Raw genomic sequence first — 17,957 nt, 5'->3', positions numbered from 1 at the left:
CTCAGCGAATGGAGAAGAACTGGAAGACACCCTATCTTGAAATTCATGAAAAACATTATTTAGCCTTAGAAAAGGAAACTGGAAAGAAAATGATATAATTCTTTTGATTGCTTCTGCTGAACTCATATTCGTTTTATTCATTATTCTTTCATTTATTATTGTTATTAGAGTATTTGGACTCCTATAATTCTTTAATTCATTTATTGAAAATTTATTGCTCTTGATTGTCTATATTTGTATTTATTATTGTTGATAGACTAAAACAGTGGATCCTGTGATGGATCACTCCCACGGGTTGTCGGGACCCAACCGAGACTGGTGGGTGGGGTGTGACAGTGGTCACCAGCAAAGAGGGGGTGTGCTGGTTTCTGACAGTGGTGGGAGGTTTTTGACCAGGGATAGGAAGAAGATGGGTGAACCTAAGGGTTTGAATATGATAGAGTATTAAATGGAGGTAATTAAGTCATTTTATTGCCCAAAGAGCATTTAGGTCATTTTACATCCTATTCAGCAAAGAATTCTAATTGTCGGTAACTTGTGATTTTAAAAGTGGGTTCCATGTAATTTAGGCCATAATAGTGGGTGAATACTTGTCACATCCACCTAGCCGATACCCTACCTGGCATACCCGAGTGTGTGATCCACAGCCCCAAAGATCAAGCATCAAGGAAATCATCCTCCCACATTTACAATAAAATAATCATGAACAAGATAAAATCAATGTAACATTATATAAACAAAGAGATCAAGATAAGAAGAAGAGAATGACAATATAATCAAAGTGTGGAAAGAATGGTACCAATATAATAATCAAAATGTAGAGTGTGCGGAAAAGTCACTCCACAACTACAGCGGAATAGTAGATCAGAAGTCAAAAGTAAGCTTTTACATCAGGGAACAAAAGCTAAAAGAAAGAGGAAGATTGTTCTATCAACTAAACTAAGGTCTCTTCTGTCTTATGAAGAATGTCTTCATAAAGATAGACTTTAGGAATCAAACATAGCCACTTCCACTCCAAGACATGGCTAATCCTGGTGCGTAGCATGATCACATAAGGAATCTTCACCGTTATCTTCGTAACAGCTAGCACCTTGAGAGTAGTATGCATCACCGGTTTGCGCTTCATAGTACTGGCTGTCATACTAGTCAGTACCTACAGGATAGTCTAACAAAGATATTTGCAAAAAGGAATGAGTTCAAAAGAACTCAAGTTATTCCATAGCAACTTAGTAAAACATGATAACACAACATTACATGATGCAAAATGAAATGAGACAGACAATTCATGTATGAATCTAACTTTATGTATGCTGGTCTCTATTGGCAGACATGCTTTAAGTCATAGCACCATACTCCTCTGGGTAAGGTCCAAATCACTCTCCCTCAACCATCTCGGTATCTTGGGTTCTCCGGTTGGTAATGGGTCCTGCATCCCTCTTGAAAATTCCATGGCTGGGGTTTAGGTCACCGCTCTCACGCCACCATTCATTGTCCTTTCTCCTGTATGCAGATGCAACTGTAGAAAAATGCTTCTGCGTTAAACAAAGAGAAAAAGGAGCTCCTTTTCGAAGCCCTAAAAGTGCTTCATTAGCCCATTCTGCCACTACAAAAAAGGACAGAAAATGAATGGGATGACAGTAAATCAGCATGAAGGATGCATGGTGTAACAATTGCCAAACCAGGAACCACAATTTTCACCGTCACCTAAAATCCAAAAAATTATGATAAAATCGAACATTAAAATGTCAAGGCATAAACTAAAACACTTATACATGGTGGTGGTGAGACATTCTGAACATCCCCCCACCCCCGTCTTCTTTCTTTCAATCAGTGTTCCACATCAGCCTTTCAACAGCAATTGGTATGAGTACTAGCGCATGTTAAGGTCAAGCCTAGCCCAATGCAAGTCATCTACTTAGTTATATCAACTTAGAGTCAGATACTTCAATTCCTCCCTTCTCGGGATCCTTTCCGGTATCCTTCTCACTAGAGTCAGTGTATCCTATGACTACAACCAACTCGGACTACGGACTCATCAACCCTATTGGTCATCAAAAAATAATAGACGGGAAGCTCTCATGTCCTCTCATGGATATAATTCATCGGTCTCGAGTGCCCATGAGCCCAAGTCTACTAATTGCGACCCTACCAATGAATGGCCCTCACAATGTGATCCATGTCTTCTCGCAGGTTGGTTACAAGTCTTGAGTGCCCACAAACCCACATTGCAGCCACGGGTTACTCGGTCTCAATACCCTTCGAATCGGGTCCGATATAACAGGGACATCCTAGCTAAACACCGCTAGACAAGCCCTAGGTATGACAACCAATAATCCGGGAAAGCGTCAAAGGGCACCATAGGAAATGTCCCATGCCATTCCCATTGATGTCCAAGGACAGAAACATCAAAAGGACATTCCGCAATCCCAAATCATACATAATCAAATCAATCACAATCACAATCCCAATTCAGTCATAATATATGCAACTGATATTCCATCATATAGAAAGATACATAGAACATGATCAGATGAATAAGTAACATCGCATGATTAAGTATCCATACATGATCAAAGCAATATAAGAAATACATAATTAAGATCCTACTGTACTTAAGGTACTTACAGTAGTAGTATCATGATAAGAAACTATAAGAACAGTAGTGTTTTGATGAAATTCCCAAATTAGAAACTAAGATCATGCAATCTAGGTTATTATCGAAACAACCGTCCTTACCTTAATTAGCTTCTATGAAAATTCAGAGATCAAAGGGAATGGTTTCAAAGTTAGCAAATAAACCCAAAACAAGCATAAATATATCATTAGGAAAAAGACCTAGAAGATCATAAGTCAAACGGATCAAATCGGATGAGAACAAAGCTATCGTCAGCCTTGGTCGATTGGGTGGTAGCTTGGACTAATCGACCAAGCAATCGACCAAATGAACAAGACGCAACGGAATTCGGAATTATGATCCGAAACTCATCTTCCGGGATTCAAAACACTCTGAAATTTCAAAGGAACATTAGGAACAAGTAATCTAAGACTAACTAGCATAGAATAAACACCAAACAATGATCAAAACCATGACTTTCTAATTTAAAAACATGATTTTCTAATTTGATCAAAACATGGTTTTCAATGAAAAACATACTATGAACTCAAGAGAGGAACTAGAGATGATAAGATCTCATTCTAATAGAACACTAACAATAAATCATACATGAATCTAACATGAAACCAGATCTAACATGCTAGAGAAAACAAATCAAAGGAATGATCATGGCTCTATGAAGAAATCATAAGAATCATGGTTAAAATCAAGTATGAAGATCATTGGAATGAATGTGTATTCATTCTCAACATGGAGATTGTAGAAGAGGTATTTGCAAGGATGCAGTACCTTCTTCATAATCATAGTAATAAGAATTAGATCATGCATGAGTAAATCAATAGGAGTATAAGAGATTACTAACCTTGATTGAAGAACAAGAGATGAAAGCTTGAGAATTTGCAAGTAGATCTTTTTCAACACCAAAAGAGGCTTTGAGAGGGGTTCTCCACGTTCTCTAGGGGTTTTAGAAATAAAAGTGGCTAAGAAACACGTAATTCTAATATGTAGAGCACCAAAAGACGTAAACAGAGGATCTTTTTAGATTCTCTCTCAGTTGGTCGATTGGCTAGTCAACTGGCCCAGCTTGACCGCTTGACCAAGCATTACAACAAGGCCAAACTAGGGACATCAAGGTCCAAACCTCTTTTGAATCCAACGGGCTTCTCCCAACTCAACATATGACTTACCTAGTATAGAAGAATGCCTTCAAATCATGTCCAACTAGGCTTTAGGTCCATCAATTAAGCTCATCTTCATCAAGGTGCAGTTTCATTTCCAAATCTGCCAAAGCTTCCAAATATGGAACACCATCATCAACTTCCATGGGGTTTGGGTCAAACACCATGTCTTCCACTGAGATGGCCCATAGTTGACTTCTTCCTTCACTTCGGGTCTTTGGACCTACAAACAACAGGGTTTCCGAGTCAAGGTTAGGGCTGTATTTCACAATACTAGTCTCACCCTAATAATAGTGGGTGCTATGTGAAAAACTCCCTTTTTTTTTGGGTTGGATATGAGATTCATCCGGTTATGCACCCTCTCCAATGCTCTACTAAATCCTTAAAATAGCTTTTACAAATAATTTAAATGTTTGAGGCTTTGCAACTAAGTTTTTTTCTTGAAAATGACACCAAGGTGTAGCTTTGCTCAAGATTTTAAAATTTGTGATTTGGTTTTGGCTTCAGTGTGTGTGAATTTGCCATCTGCTATCATCATGTTGGGTTCCTATCATGATCAAGGTCAAAAAGACTTTCTAGTACAAGACTCCCACTCTTTGATGAAGTTATCCCTTCCATCTTTATAAAAAATTGAAAACAAAAGAGAGCATAAAAATAAGGGAAAATTACGTGATTAGTCACTTTTAGGTTTTCCCTTACAAAAGTAACCATTCAATGTTTCACTTAACAAAACTAACTAAAACTAAGTTTGGGTTTATATAACTAGTCAAAATAGTGATTTTTCATTCCTTTAACATTTTTAACCCCTAAAACTAACCACATTGAAAAGGGAAAATCACTATTTTGTTCAAAAGGAGAAAGTCACTAATTTTTCATTTCCTTTGGACATTTTTACCCTCATATTGGTTTGATTAATTTTAGTGGTAAAAATGCTCAAATGGATGAAAAATAACTATTTTAGCTAGTTTTGTAAATCCAAACTCAGTTTTAGCTAGTTTTGTAAAGTGAAACATTGAGTGGTTGTTTCTGTAAATGAAAACTTAAAACTAGTTAATTAAGTAATTTTCCCTAAAAATAATCAATGATCCTATCAATTGACAAATTATTTAATTAATAATAAATTACATAAAATTGTTGATCCATCATATATTTTACTTTAATTAATTACGAGAAGAAAAAGTATATCAAGATATCACTTGCACCTGACTTGTCTATTAGTCTTTTCTATCCATTAAATGATTATCTTACACCAACGAAGGGTTCCTCGATTGGTAAGATCAACGCCTCTTATTAAAAATTGACAAAAATAAAATAATTTTTTTTTTTTTTTTTTTTTATATAATATATATATATATATATAATATATATATATATATATATATATATATATATATATATATATATATATATATATATATATATATATAAGACATTAAAATAATCAATGATTGATCAATTGACAATTGATTTAATTAATAAATTACATAAAATTGTTGATCCATCATATATTTTTTCTTTAATTAATTAGAGAAGAAAAGGAATATTGCTAGCACTTGACTTGTCTATTAGTCTTTTCTATCTATTAAATTGATTACCTTACATCAATGAAGGATTGCTTGATTGGTAAGACCAACACCTTTTATTAAAGAAGTAATGGATTTAACTCTTGTTAATGGCGTATGTAATATTCTTATCCTCCATATATAAAAAATGTCAGTTGTACTAAAAGAGAAAAAAAAAAAAAAAAAAAAAAAAAAAAAACTACCTTACTTTTTAAAGAGAATTTTTTAGTATACCATATATTGCTAGCATACCTAGCCTTTTCCCTAAATTAATTTATTAACTTTTTGAGGTACAAAACTTGATGAATTTATCTATTTGTGGGCAAATAAATTCTCTCTCTAAAACTGAGCGGCTTACATTATATTAATTAAAGTATAGCTGTGCAAATAGGATATTACAACCGATAAAATATCCTCCTGTGAGCCTCTTCACATATAAAACCACGAAGAGGGTACCATAAATTAGCAGGATCCAATCTAACCACATCGTCCCCAATAACCAACCCAGCAAGGTAGTCGGCACAACAATTCGTTTCGTGCACTTGGTGAACAATGATAGACCAATGAAAACAGGCCATCGGATCCACAATCTCCTCAATAATCTTAAAGGGAAACCATGGAGCTCTCATAAAACATCCTCCGTCATCCCAATGACTGTCTGAGCGTCAATAGGAGGGTGACTTGTTGCAAGTCACTTGCTCAAGCTTCTAAAAGGCCGCATTTGATTCCCATGAATCATAGAAAAGGATATTGTTCCTCCCCCCCCCCCCCACAACAACAACAAAACCTTATCCTCCTCTATTCAACAAAAAAACCAAACCCCACCCCCACCCCCCCCCCCCCCCCCAACCCCAAAACCAACACACACCCCACCAAGGGGGAAGAACCCCCCCCCCCAACCCCCAACCCACCCCCACCCCCCCCCCCCCCCCCCCCGCCCCAAAAGGGAAGGGGCACCACCCAGTAGGATAACATTGGTTTAATTTTTGAAGGGATGGAATGGAGGGGGGGGGAGCGCGACGGACCGAACCCAACAAAAACGCCACACCAAGGAAGGGGCCGGCTTTTTTCCGGGCTCCCCCCTTGTTTTTTTGGGGGGGGCATTTTGCCCCCCCCAGGGAAAAAAACGAGGGAAACTCAAGTTTCGACCGGGTGAAAATGGGAAACTTAGGTGGAAACTTGGGAAATTTCGAGGAAACCGAGGACTTTTTCGCACAAGTTTCGACATCAAGTTTCGACAGGTTTTAGACACTATTTTGGGGTGGGATTCTGTATTTAAGCTAATTAGTGTATAAAGAACACATTGGCACATGCATTTTAGTAAAAAAATCAATGTAAATATGTCTTTTAAATTACATAACATTAATGTAAAGATGACCGAGAAGTACACAATAAAGTTAACAATACTTAAGCAAATAAGCATAACATTCAACATGAACATATTAACTTCTAAGCTCTAACTTCTAACTTTTAAGTTCAATTCGAAATATCAAATAAACTCGTTAAACATCGATACAATGTAACTAGTAATAAAAATAAAATGGGAAGTACAACTCACTAAGTCAGTGCCAATAGGAGTGCCTCGGCGGATCCATCCCGTGACTTGAGTAGTACTGTGCTTGTGACATCCTCTCCTCTGACCAACGGACATAGACATCCCATGACATGTGATGCCTATGGTTGTCGAGGTAATCGACAACCGCAGCTCTATAGGTCCGGTCATCAACATGCATAAGATATCCGATCCGAGGGAATGCACAATAAGGATAGGGAAGTCCTTCTTGATGAATCTCGGGGGTATGGGTTGGGGTTGCACCCCGAAGATCTGCTCCACAAACATCTCGTGCCCCCGAATCAGCATCTCGTATAAGTTGCACCCCTATGCACATATACCGTCCTCCCATCGACGCTGGATAATACATCCTACCCTCGTTCCACTTCCACTACCGTATGTCCTCCATAATCCTGAGGAAACCCCTGACCATAAGATGCACTACTATAAGGCCCAGAAGAAGATGCAGCACCGCTCTCGTACGAGTGGGGATCAGCTGTTGCCGGTATCCGGTATCCGACAGTGGAGCCTCTTGACTCATCTAGACTCATAGATCCTATGGAGCCCGCCAAGCTATTCACTTCAATGGGATTGTAAGACCCGTACGATGAAGTGTCATCCTCATACCCATGTCCATGGTGCTTCCCTTTCCCTTTCCCCTTCCGACTGCAAGTGGAACTACGACCTGCACCGTGGTCGACATCCTGGGTAGCATGGGTGAATTGACTCTCCCCCGTGAATCTTAATGGACCTCCATGTCCCTGACTCTCAACTGCTGGCTCTGGTGGTGGTCTCTCCTGTGGTTCAGCTGAATCCTGATCAGCTGGCCCGTCACCACCATCATCATCATCACCACCACCACCATCATTATCATCATCATCATCATCACTCCCACCGTCATTCCCACTAGGGCCACTACCAAGTCCATCATCATCATCATCGCCGCATCATCCCGTGCCCGACTAGCGGGTGGCCGAGTAATATCATCATCATCATCTGACCATATAATATTATCCTCACTGACACTGGATGCACCAGGGTGTGGTACAAAGGGACGGTTAGGCTCAGTGTGCACTCTCCCCTCTGTGGCCAAGAACTCATTAACATCAGCTCCCATCTCTCGTGCAATCTGACTGCTGGGTCGACCTCCCGCCTCATCCAATAATGGCTCTCTGACCCACTCAAATAGGGGGTACTCCTCCTCATCATCATCTATGGCAAAGATGTCAGCCAACTCAATCTTATCCCCATTACCTTGCTCTTGACCTAACCTAATGTGCTCCTCTCTCAACCTCATATTATAATGAACATATACAAGATCCTCCAGCCGCTTCACCCCCAAACGGTTCCGCCTCTTAGAATGTATCAGATTGAATGTGCTCCAGTTACGCTCGCAGCCGGTGGCAGAAGATGTCTGGGAGAGCACTCTAACTGCAATCTTAATCAAGTACTCCGAGTCTAACCCGTATTGCAGCCACCACTCAGCTGCAAGAAACATAACCAACCTAATTAATAATAGTAAAAATAAATTGTGTCAAAAACTCAAATCGAGCATCTAAGACTTAGACTAACTGACTAAGTGACTAACCAGGACTAGTGTTCTCCCTAGCCTGAATAGTGACTGAGCGACCGTAGCTACCAGTAGCATCTCTAAAAGCCTTTAACTGCGATAAATAATTACAAAGTTAGTAATAAGAAACAAGTATTTAGCCTAATTCTTAAGTACTAGACTACTAGTCATCTCACAAGTCACAACTTACAGTCTTACCTCATTATTAATTAATGCTTGTTTTGTCGCATCCGGTTCCAACCTTTCCACTACTTCATGGACTGCCCGGATCAAATCTGTCCTCATCCCAAGTTCTTTACTGTAGTGGTACATGGGGTTCAAATAATAGGCTATCAAACAAGCCAACAAATGAGATGGTAAGAAACTATAAAACTACATAATAAGTATTACGTTATTAACAATTAAGTATTTAAGTAATAACTTGAAAATTTTAATAACTTTCAACTCACCAGCCAAATGCAATGGATGTTTCAACCGCCTTTCCCACCTTTCTTGGATGATGTTAAGGAATTTCTGGTTGCCCCTAGGATAGACTTTGTTAACCATCTCCTTCATCATCTCAACCGCAGCCCATATATGTGGTAAAGTTGGTTTCCTTTGTTGATCTACCAACTTCAAGACTGTCACCACAGGGTCTAGAAGCTTGATAACAACTCTTAGATTTGCCCAGAAGCTATCACTGGATATGGTAGCCCGTGCTGCTCTCCCTGCCGGTGATTCTGATTGGGGCCAAGCAAACCAGCCTTCAGATGCAAACATAGCACGTAGTTGGGCTTTCTTCTTCTGAAAACTCTTCAAGGAAATCCAATTTGTGGCAAATCTTGTGACCCCAGGCCTCACCAAATCACCACCACATGTCCTCCTCAACATATCCAAAGCAAATCCATGGTTATATACGAATGTGGTCACATTTCGAGCCCGCTGAACCACATTCTTCACAAATTTGACTTCCCCCATGTCTTTTAGCATCAAATCAATACAATGTGCCGCACAAGGAGTCCAAAAGAGCCTATACCTGGGATCCTCCATCAACTTCATCCCAGCCTTCTTGAAATTGGCGCCATTATCAGTCACAACTTGCACCACGTGCTCGACTCCAACCTCTTTCACCACATTCTTCAACAACCCATATATGTATTTTGCATCCTTCTTGTGACCGGATGCATCAACGACATTGAGGAACACCGTCCTCCCATCACAATTCAACATAAAATTGATGATAGACTGTCTAGTGGGACCAGTCCAACCATCACACATCACTGTCACCCCATAGTGCATCCACATTGGCTTAAGGCCATCAATGTAGGCTTTCAACTCTTCCTTATGCCGTGGGAGATATACATTATATATCTCATATGGGGTTGGCCCAACCACCCCACGTCCAGCACCACTGATCTCATCCACCATCGCCGTATAATAAGGCCCCCGTGCAGCATTTGCCGGAACACCGTGATATAATGCCCACTTAGAAAAGGCCATCCCCACCTTGTCCTTCACATTACCCCACATATGCTTTAATTTCTTCTGTTTTGACCGTGGCCTCGCAAACAAGTCGGGATCGGTGCGTAGTATCTGCACATCGGATCGGCCTCAATGGGTCTAGAAGCGTAGATGTGGCACTAGGTCGTGATCGTGGGGCCCTTGGTAATGGAACCGACTCTCCGGTACTGCTCCTCCTCATACCGGAGCTGCCTCCACTTGCCCTCCCAACATCCGGATCTCCGGATGACCCCGCACCCACGGCTCTCTCGTGTCCTCCCCGATCTCATCGAGTGTATAAGACTCCCTACTCATCCCGAGTACTCTCTCCATCTCTCGCCTCTCGGGGATGATGCATCAGCTGGATCTGGATCCACATTTGTCTCTCCCACCTCCACCTCCTCTAAGCATGCTGCCTCGAACTGATCCCTCTTTGCTTTCTTTTGTGCCCTCTTCTCTTGCCCTCCTTTCACATACTTTGCCATTGCCACTTTAACTTCATAAGGGACATTGGGGCATCCAACCACATTGCGGTCCCCTCCCGCTAGATGGATCTTTAGTCTAGTGGCCCCACCTGATCCAATCTTTTTCAAACAATATTTACACTCTGACTTTTTCCTATCATCTGTCAGAGGCTTACCATGCTGCCAAGCTATGTCAGACATTGTGTTTCTATCTGAATCTCCAACTCAAAACTCAAAAGCTTGTGCCTGAATCTGAATTCCTGATACAAACATACATAATATTTAATAATCACCGTTAAAAACTTAAAATAGAAATCCAACAGTCCAACACTTAAATTTTAATCAAAGCATTAATACTTTAACTGTTTAACATCTAATCTAAATACAAAAACTAAGAAAAATTCTTCAATTTAAGCTTGCACTATAATGGAACAAGTGAACAACAATAGAGAAGAGAGAACAAGATAATGGCATATTTCATTAACAAGTTATGTACCAAAATTTCTGGATCAAAATTCAGACATCCAACATTGAACATTCCAACTTGAACATATTCTCTGTAAGTCTTCTATTAAGCATGCTAAATAGCTAATGAGCTAAAGATTTAATTTTTTTAAAGCTGTAAATGGAATACATCTATTAAGCATGCTAAACAGCTAAAGATTTAATTTTTTTAAAGCTGTCCATTTACAATACATCTATTAAGCATGCTAAACAACTAAAGATTTAATTTTTTTAAAGCTGTAAATGGAATACATCTATTAAGCATGCTAAACAACTAAAGATTTAAATTTTTTAAAGCTGTAAATGGAATACATGAGCCAACTTGCAGCAAGAGTCGATGCTAAAAACACAAGAATTTCAAGGGGAAAGAAGAGAAGCAAGGGGAAAGAAGAGAAGCAAGGAAATGAAGCTAAAAACCCAAGGAAATGAAGCTAAAAGCAAGGAAACTACTGTTCACAAGTAGATTCAAAGCTAGGTTACCTTCCAATAGAGCTTCAAACCATGGAAAAAAACAACCAACAAGTGCCGATTTCAGCAAAGGAGGGCTTGAATCTACTTGAAATCATGCAAAACCATGAAGAAATGTCGAAAAATGGTCGAAAAATGGTCGAAAAATCGAGTCGAAACTCTCTGCCTCCGCCTGCGTTTCCCGATCGAAACTCTGGTTTCCCAGAGTTTCGATCGAAGAAGATGACTTTTATAACGTTGAACCGGCTGGTTCAGCCGGTTCACTTAAACCAAAAATTACCCTGTTTCGAGTTTCGATCGAAATTTCGAGGGTTTCGATCGAAACCCTCGAAATTTCGCAATCTTCCCAGCCGGTTCAGACTGGCTCACCCATATTTCGACCCAATAGGGAAATTTCGAGGGTTTCGATCGAAACCCTCGAAATTTCGAGGGTTTCGACCGAAACCAATGATTTTTTTTCGGTACCCACATGCTTCCTTTTCTTTAATTTTAAAAAAAACTAAATTTTTCCCAATTTTTTCTTCTTTCTCTTTTTTTCCCCCCCCCCCCCCCCCCCCCCCCCCCCCCCCCCGGGGGCCCCCCCCCCCACCCCCCCCTTTTTTCTCCACCAACAACAAAAAAAAAAAAAAAAAAAAAACAAAAAAAAAAAATTTTTAAAAAATAAATTAAAAAAATAAAGAGGCCAAAAACCCCAAAAAAAATAATAAAGGAAAGAAATAATGAATAAAAATAAATAAGGGTTCAGCGGAAGTAAACAAAAGAGTTATATCAATTTCTTCCCAGTTTCCTTTTCTAAGTTTAAAAAGTGTTTTTCATGAATCTCAAGATAGGGTGTCCTCCAGTTCTTCTCTATTCGCTGAGCGAACTTTCTGACCACCTTCCGTCTATGACCATCAATAGGTGCGATAAGCGCACTCCATGTAGCTGCAGGAGCTCCCGCACATGCTATCTCCATTTCCCACTGAAGGTGCCACATCTTCTTCATACGGGATGGTTCCTTCATAGGAAACCAGTCCATCTTCCTGTACAATTCCTTCTTCTGTGCAGGGTAATAAACATATACAAAATAAAGGCATGAGTTCTAAAGAACTCAGTAAGAAACAATCACAAATCCCATCAATTATCCAACAATGCCAAAATGCACAAATAATATGAATGAATGCAAAGTATGAATGATACTATGATTTCTAACTATGCAGGTCTCTAATAGTTGACATGCTTTAAGATATACACCAGCCCTCCTCTGGGTAAGTCTCATAACTCTGATCCGGCAATGATTGGCTACCTCTGTAGGGATCCTGGGAAAAAGGGAAAGTCTACACCTGGCTCTCATTTCCATGGCTGGGGTTAAGTCAACACTCTCTCACCACGACCATTGGTAATGAGTATTGGCGCATGTCGGGGTTTCTAATCCAATGCAAGGTCATACTGGTTACATGTCTACATGGAGTCCAGATACATCCTCTATGGCACCAACCAACTTGGTTCAGTATCCTTCGCAACTTAGGAGAGAGAATCCTCACGGACTGGCTACCGCTGTTGGACTCCACTCCTTATCCCTATGGTCACCCACATATTATTGGGGCGGATGCTCTCATGATTCCTCACGACACCCGGTCCGATCCTTGGACATCCTTGAGCCCAACCCTAACATATGCAACCCTACCATTTATATGACTTACAGTGGACCAATGTCACATCACTGTCATCACAGGTCACTCGGTTTCAATCCCCCTACCGAAAGGGTAGTAGCATGTGGGGTACCTAGCCATGCAATTCTAGACTCTACCTAATAATGTCATCAAATAGAAATGACAGTGCTGGAGACATCAGCAGGCATGTGTCCCATTCCACAGCCTTCTGATATCCCTAGCTAAGACATCCCAAAAATAGATACCTCATCCATCAAAACCATATACCAACTATCATCAATACATAACATTCATAATCAACACAGTATGTATGTAAGCAAGACAAACATCAGTAAAATAACAAGATTTATATTTAAGACATGAGTACAACAGCATATATAAAGAAATACAATTTCTAATAGACACTAGATTAGCATATTTCAAGTCTATTCAAAAGATAGGATGAATTGTCCTTATCTGCATATAAGTAAAACTGTCCGTAAAAAGAGACCTGTTAACTATTACAAGTCTTTCTTTTCAAACAGTGTATACCTAAACACAGTGTTACAATATTGTATAAGTTAATTGAATCAAAGAGAATTAGAACCAAAAGTCATTTGGTCTCTGTTTACCAGCTGGTCGCTCAGGCTGGTCGATTAAGTTGAGCGACCGCCACTAGTGATCGCCCCAAAAACAGTGAGTTTCAATTCGAAACTCAGGCTTCGATTACTCGTTTTCAATCTGAATTTCAAGTAATCATGACCTAAGTCTCAAATCTAATACTCCCAAAGCCAAAGGGTGAAGGAAATCCTAGTAATTACCACCATTGGGTTACCTAGAACTCTCCCCTTGACTGGATTATCTTTCTCACGAAAACAGGGTTTCGTTTACGGATAATTCATCTCAAGTAGATTGGAAAAAGAGTCACAATGATCAAAGGGGGTAACCACCATGACGAGGGGATGGGTTAACACTAAATTAACAGACAAAGAGAGTAAAGAACAAAGGATAAATTCATTGCCTCACGTCAGAAAGCCAGAAAAAGGGAAGGGACTAATCTCCAAGTCACTGCCAGCACTCCAGATCCACTTTCGGAACTTCCCCGCAGCCGTCTAACCTCCAAATTTAGCAACCACGAATAAAATATTCGTTACTTAGACGAGGGTTACCTTTTATAGATGTCAGGGGGTAAAATAGGGCAAAATCCCCGAAAACAAACCGGGCGGTCGCTCCAGGCGGTCGCTTGGTTTGATCGACTGCCACTAGCAACCGCCCCCATGTAATTTGCCATACAAGGGTGCTTTTGCTAGGGGGTTGATATCCAAGGCCAACCTAGCCCTAAAGAAGAGATGGGGGAGATCTTACCTTCATTCCGGACATCTCCGAACAACACTTGACTTCGAGAATTCCAAATACCAAGCAAGGTAGGCTCTTCAAACAAAGGATCCAGATCCATGGGTTCAGGGCATGGATCATGGACTTCTATCTGGACACTCCACAAATTTACCCGACTAGACCTTCGGGTTCTCGGACTTGAAATTCGGATCTCGGGTTAGAAATACGGGGGTTGTTACACATACCCTAATCAAATGTAACCAATATGCAATGCTCCCATTCACGCTAAGACAAAGAAGGAAATCCCAACATAAATAGAAGGTTCTCCCCAAAAACAGTTGGGTGGGGTAGTACTTGGGACCCTGTTGGTTCTAAGAAAGGTAACCCATACATTATTTAACAAGGTCTCAACCCTTAGGTAAGGACATGAACATTTTCTAGATAATCTCTGAGCAGACTTTGCTTGGAATCCTAATCTGATCCCGACTGACTTAGCCATCGGAGACGGTTGCCCGACATCCTAGCCGGCCTGTGTCTAACCTCTTTTGCAGGTTCCACCATCTTCTTGATCGGGACCTCGCTCAGGAGTCAATCCACCTTAGTCGGGACCAAGGTCAGATTTGACACGAACCAGTCATTGGTGCCGTTTGTGGGAAAGAAAATCAAGTCAGGACATGATGAACGAACAATACAGGACGAACTACCTGGAAAAATACTGCAACTGGGGACCAAAACCCAGACGATCAAAACCTCCGGGAAGGTGGAGGCCAACATTCCACTCGGAAGGGTGATCAGAATGAAACTCGGGTTGCACAAAACCCTCTTGGGGAAGGTACGTCGGCAGGACCCCAGGGACTTGCTACCGCTGTAGATCTGGACGAGATCCAAAGAGGAATGCTCGAGCTACAGAGAGTGTTATGTGTGTGAAACCCAGCCCTAACCTTGACCCAGAAACCCTGTTGTTTGTAGGTCTGACAACCCAAAGTAAGGCAAGAAGTCAGCTTTGGGCCATTTCAGTAGAAAACTTGGTGGCTGGATTGAAATCCATAAGAGTTGATGTCAGTGTTCCATTTATGGAAACTACATCCGATTGAAGATCGGATTAGTTGATGGACTTGGAGTGCTCTCTGTATTGGTTCGAAGGCATTTCTACCTACTAGGTAAGTCACTTTAGGTGTGTGCAAAACCCCGTTATGTTTGGACTTGATTTGAGCCTTCAAATCCACTGTTTGAGCTTGCTGTCTTGATTGGTCGACTGGACCAGTCGACCAATCAATCGACCAATTGGTTCTGTTTTTGCTAATTAGGTCGTGGATACTCTATTTAAGTCTAATCTCGAGATTACTCCGCCTCATCTGCCTCCTAAGCCTCTGGAACGAGTTAGAACTCCATTCTAATCAATTTCCTTGCATCCTTGGTTGATATCTCACAAGAACTCAAGTAATTTCCTTCCTCCTGCAACAAAGGTATGTCTACGCTCTCTTTTCTTTTACATCTCTGAATTTCTTTTCTTTAATCTTATTCTTGATTGAGATCAGGAAGGAGATGCTGCATTCTTGCAACCATCTATTCCATGATCTCATTCTATTCTTTGAGATCTATGATCATCGTCACGATCTCAACCCTAGCCGAATTAATTCTTGAAACCCTAACCCTTGTATGACCTTTCTGGAAACCTTTGGTAACCTCCCATGCGAGGGAAACCTCATGGGTAATATTTATGTTAATCTAAATTTGATCTTTCTATGATTTTCTTGTTGTTTTTGACCAAACAAATTATTCCCTTTCATCCTGTGATCACAACCTTTTAATGAGAGCCATAAAGGTTGAAACCCTAGTTTCTTGGGTCAAATCAAGAACCCATATTTTGATCATGTTGATATCCAATCAATGTGTTTTCTTTACAAGATTTTTAACCTATCATCCTCTAGTTCTTTATCCTTGATCATACCATTACTTTCTTCATAATCCATGATTAACCTAATTAGGGTAGCTTTTTGGTTCCTTATTTGTAACTTGAAAACTTGATTCGATTAGTGTTTTGATGTTCTCTATATACTAGTATGCTGCCATTGTAGTTTTCCCATGATTTTGTACCCTTTTGAACCACCAAATTCGGTTCTATTTTCCCAAATTCTGATTCTTGAAGGCTACTGTCTCGGTTGGTCGACTGGGGCAGTAGACCAATCCAATCGACCAATGAGTACAACAACCTCATTTTTGGCATGTTTTGATTGTTTTGTTATCTTTCCTTCTAGGTATCCTTCCTAATATGTTGTATACACTTGTTTAAGACTTTCTTCTTAGGTTTAGTCAAGGTCTTACTTGATTCCCTAAGATTCATTTGCGAGTTATAAGGTAAGGACAATTATTCCTTAATTACATAGATCGCATACTCTCTGGTTTCTACCTTATGAAACTATGAGTTTGTTTACTGTTCTTATATTTTATACTTCTAATGTACTACTGTAACTACATTAGCACTTCACTTATGTTTTCTTTTTATTATTTAAGCTTATATGAATTGCTTATCACTATATTGTTTAACGATTAGCTTATGCTTTTACATTCTCTTTTATATGATGAATTGTTGGTTGTGTATGACATGATTGATCTAAGAATGTGTTTGACTAGGTATGGTTTGGGATTGAGAGGTGTCCTTTTGACACTTTTGTCCTTGGACATTATCTGAAATAGTATGGGATGTTTTCGGGGTTGCCCATCGACGCTTTCCCGAATCATTGGTTTTCATACCTAGGGCTGTCTAGTAGTGTTTGGCTAGGATGTCCCCATTATATAAGACCTAAATCGGAAGGGTATTGAAACCGAACGACCCGTGGTAGCAAGCAGTGTGATTCACGGGCGCTTAAGACCGGTAACCAACCCGTGAGAGGACGGGAATCATATTGTGGGCCATTTATTGGAGGGTTGCATATGAATAGACTTGGGCTCATGGGCTCTTAAGACCGGTAACCAACCCGTGAGAGGACATGAGAGCTTCCCGTTTACCATATGTGGATAACCAATAGGGTTGATGAGTCCGTAGTCTGGGACTATTAGGACTTTAGTGGAAAGGATACCGGAAAGGATCGCCCGGGGCGAAGAATGGAGGTATCTGGACCTGAGTTGATGTAACTAAGTAGATGACTTGCATTGGGCTAGGCTTTTACCCTGACATGCGCCAGTACTTAGACCAAACGGTGATGTGAGAGAGAGATGACTTAACCCCTAGCCATGGATTGTCCCGAGGGATGCCAAACCCACTACCAACAGGAGCCGTACGCGTGACCTACCCAAAGAAGTATGGTGCTATGACTTAAAGCATGTCTGCCAATAGAGACCAGCATATATAGAGTTTAGATGCATACATACATTATCTGTTTCATAATGCATTGCATCTTGTTATGTTCTGCCACATGTTATTTATGTTGTTATGGATTAACTACCTTACTGAGTTTCTTCGAAACTCATTCCTTTTTTGCACAATCTCTTGTTAGACTATTCTACAGGTACTGACTACTATGAAGAATAGTACAATGAAGCGCAAGTCGAAGAAGCGTATTACACGCAAGGTGTTGGCGACAATCAAGATTACTCTGA

General features: G+C 40.3%; 1 protein-coding gene across 1 annotated transcript; it reads right to left on the bottom strand.

The window, feature by feature from the left end:
• Window positions 1-7,887: 7,887 nt before the first annotated feature.
• LOC149010898 (uncharacterized) lies at window positions 7,888-9,955 on the bottom strand. Its single transcript, XM_089162499.1, has 3 exons — window positions 8,926-9,955; window positions 8,675-8,805; window positions 7,888-8,570 (listed from the first exon to the last, which is right to left on the bottom strand). The coding sequence occupies exons 1-3, from the start codon at window positions 9,953-9,955 to the stop codon at window positions 8,490-8,492; spliced, it is 1,242 nt and encodes a 413-aa protein (XP_089018625.1). The 3' UTR covers window positions 7,888-8,489.
• Between the last annotated feature and the right edge of the window lie 8,002 nt (window positions 9,956-17,957).

The sequence above is a fragment of the Hakea prostrata genome, chromosome 7, assembly GCF_041222555.1.
Source record: "Hakea prostrata isolate BN-2017 chromosome 7, UWA_Hpros_2, whole genome shotgun sequence".
NCBI lineage: Eukaryota > Viridiplantae > Streptophyta > Magnoliopsida > Proteales > Proteaceae > Hakea > Hakea prostrata.
The sequence above is the reverse complement of the archived record's forward strand: the minus strand, read 5'-3'. Positions and strand labels throughout refer to the sequence as shown.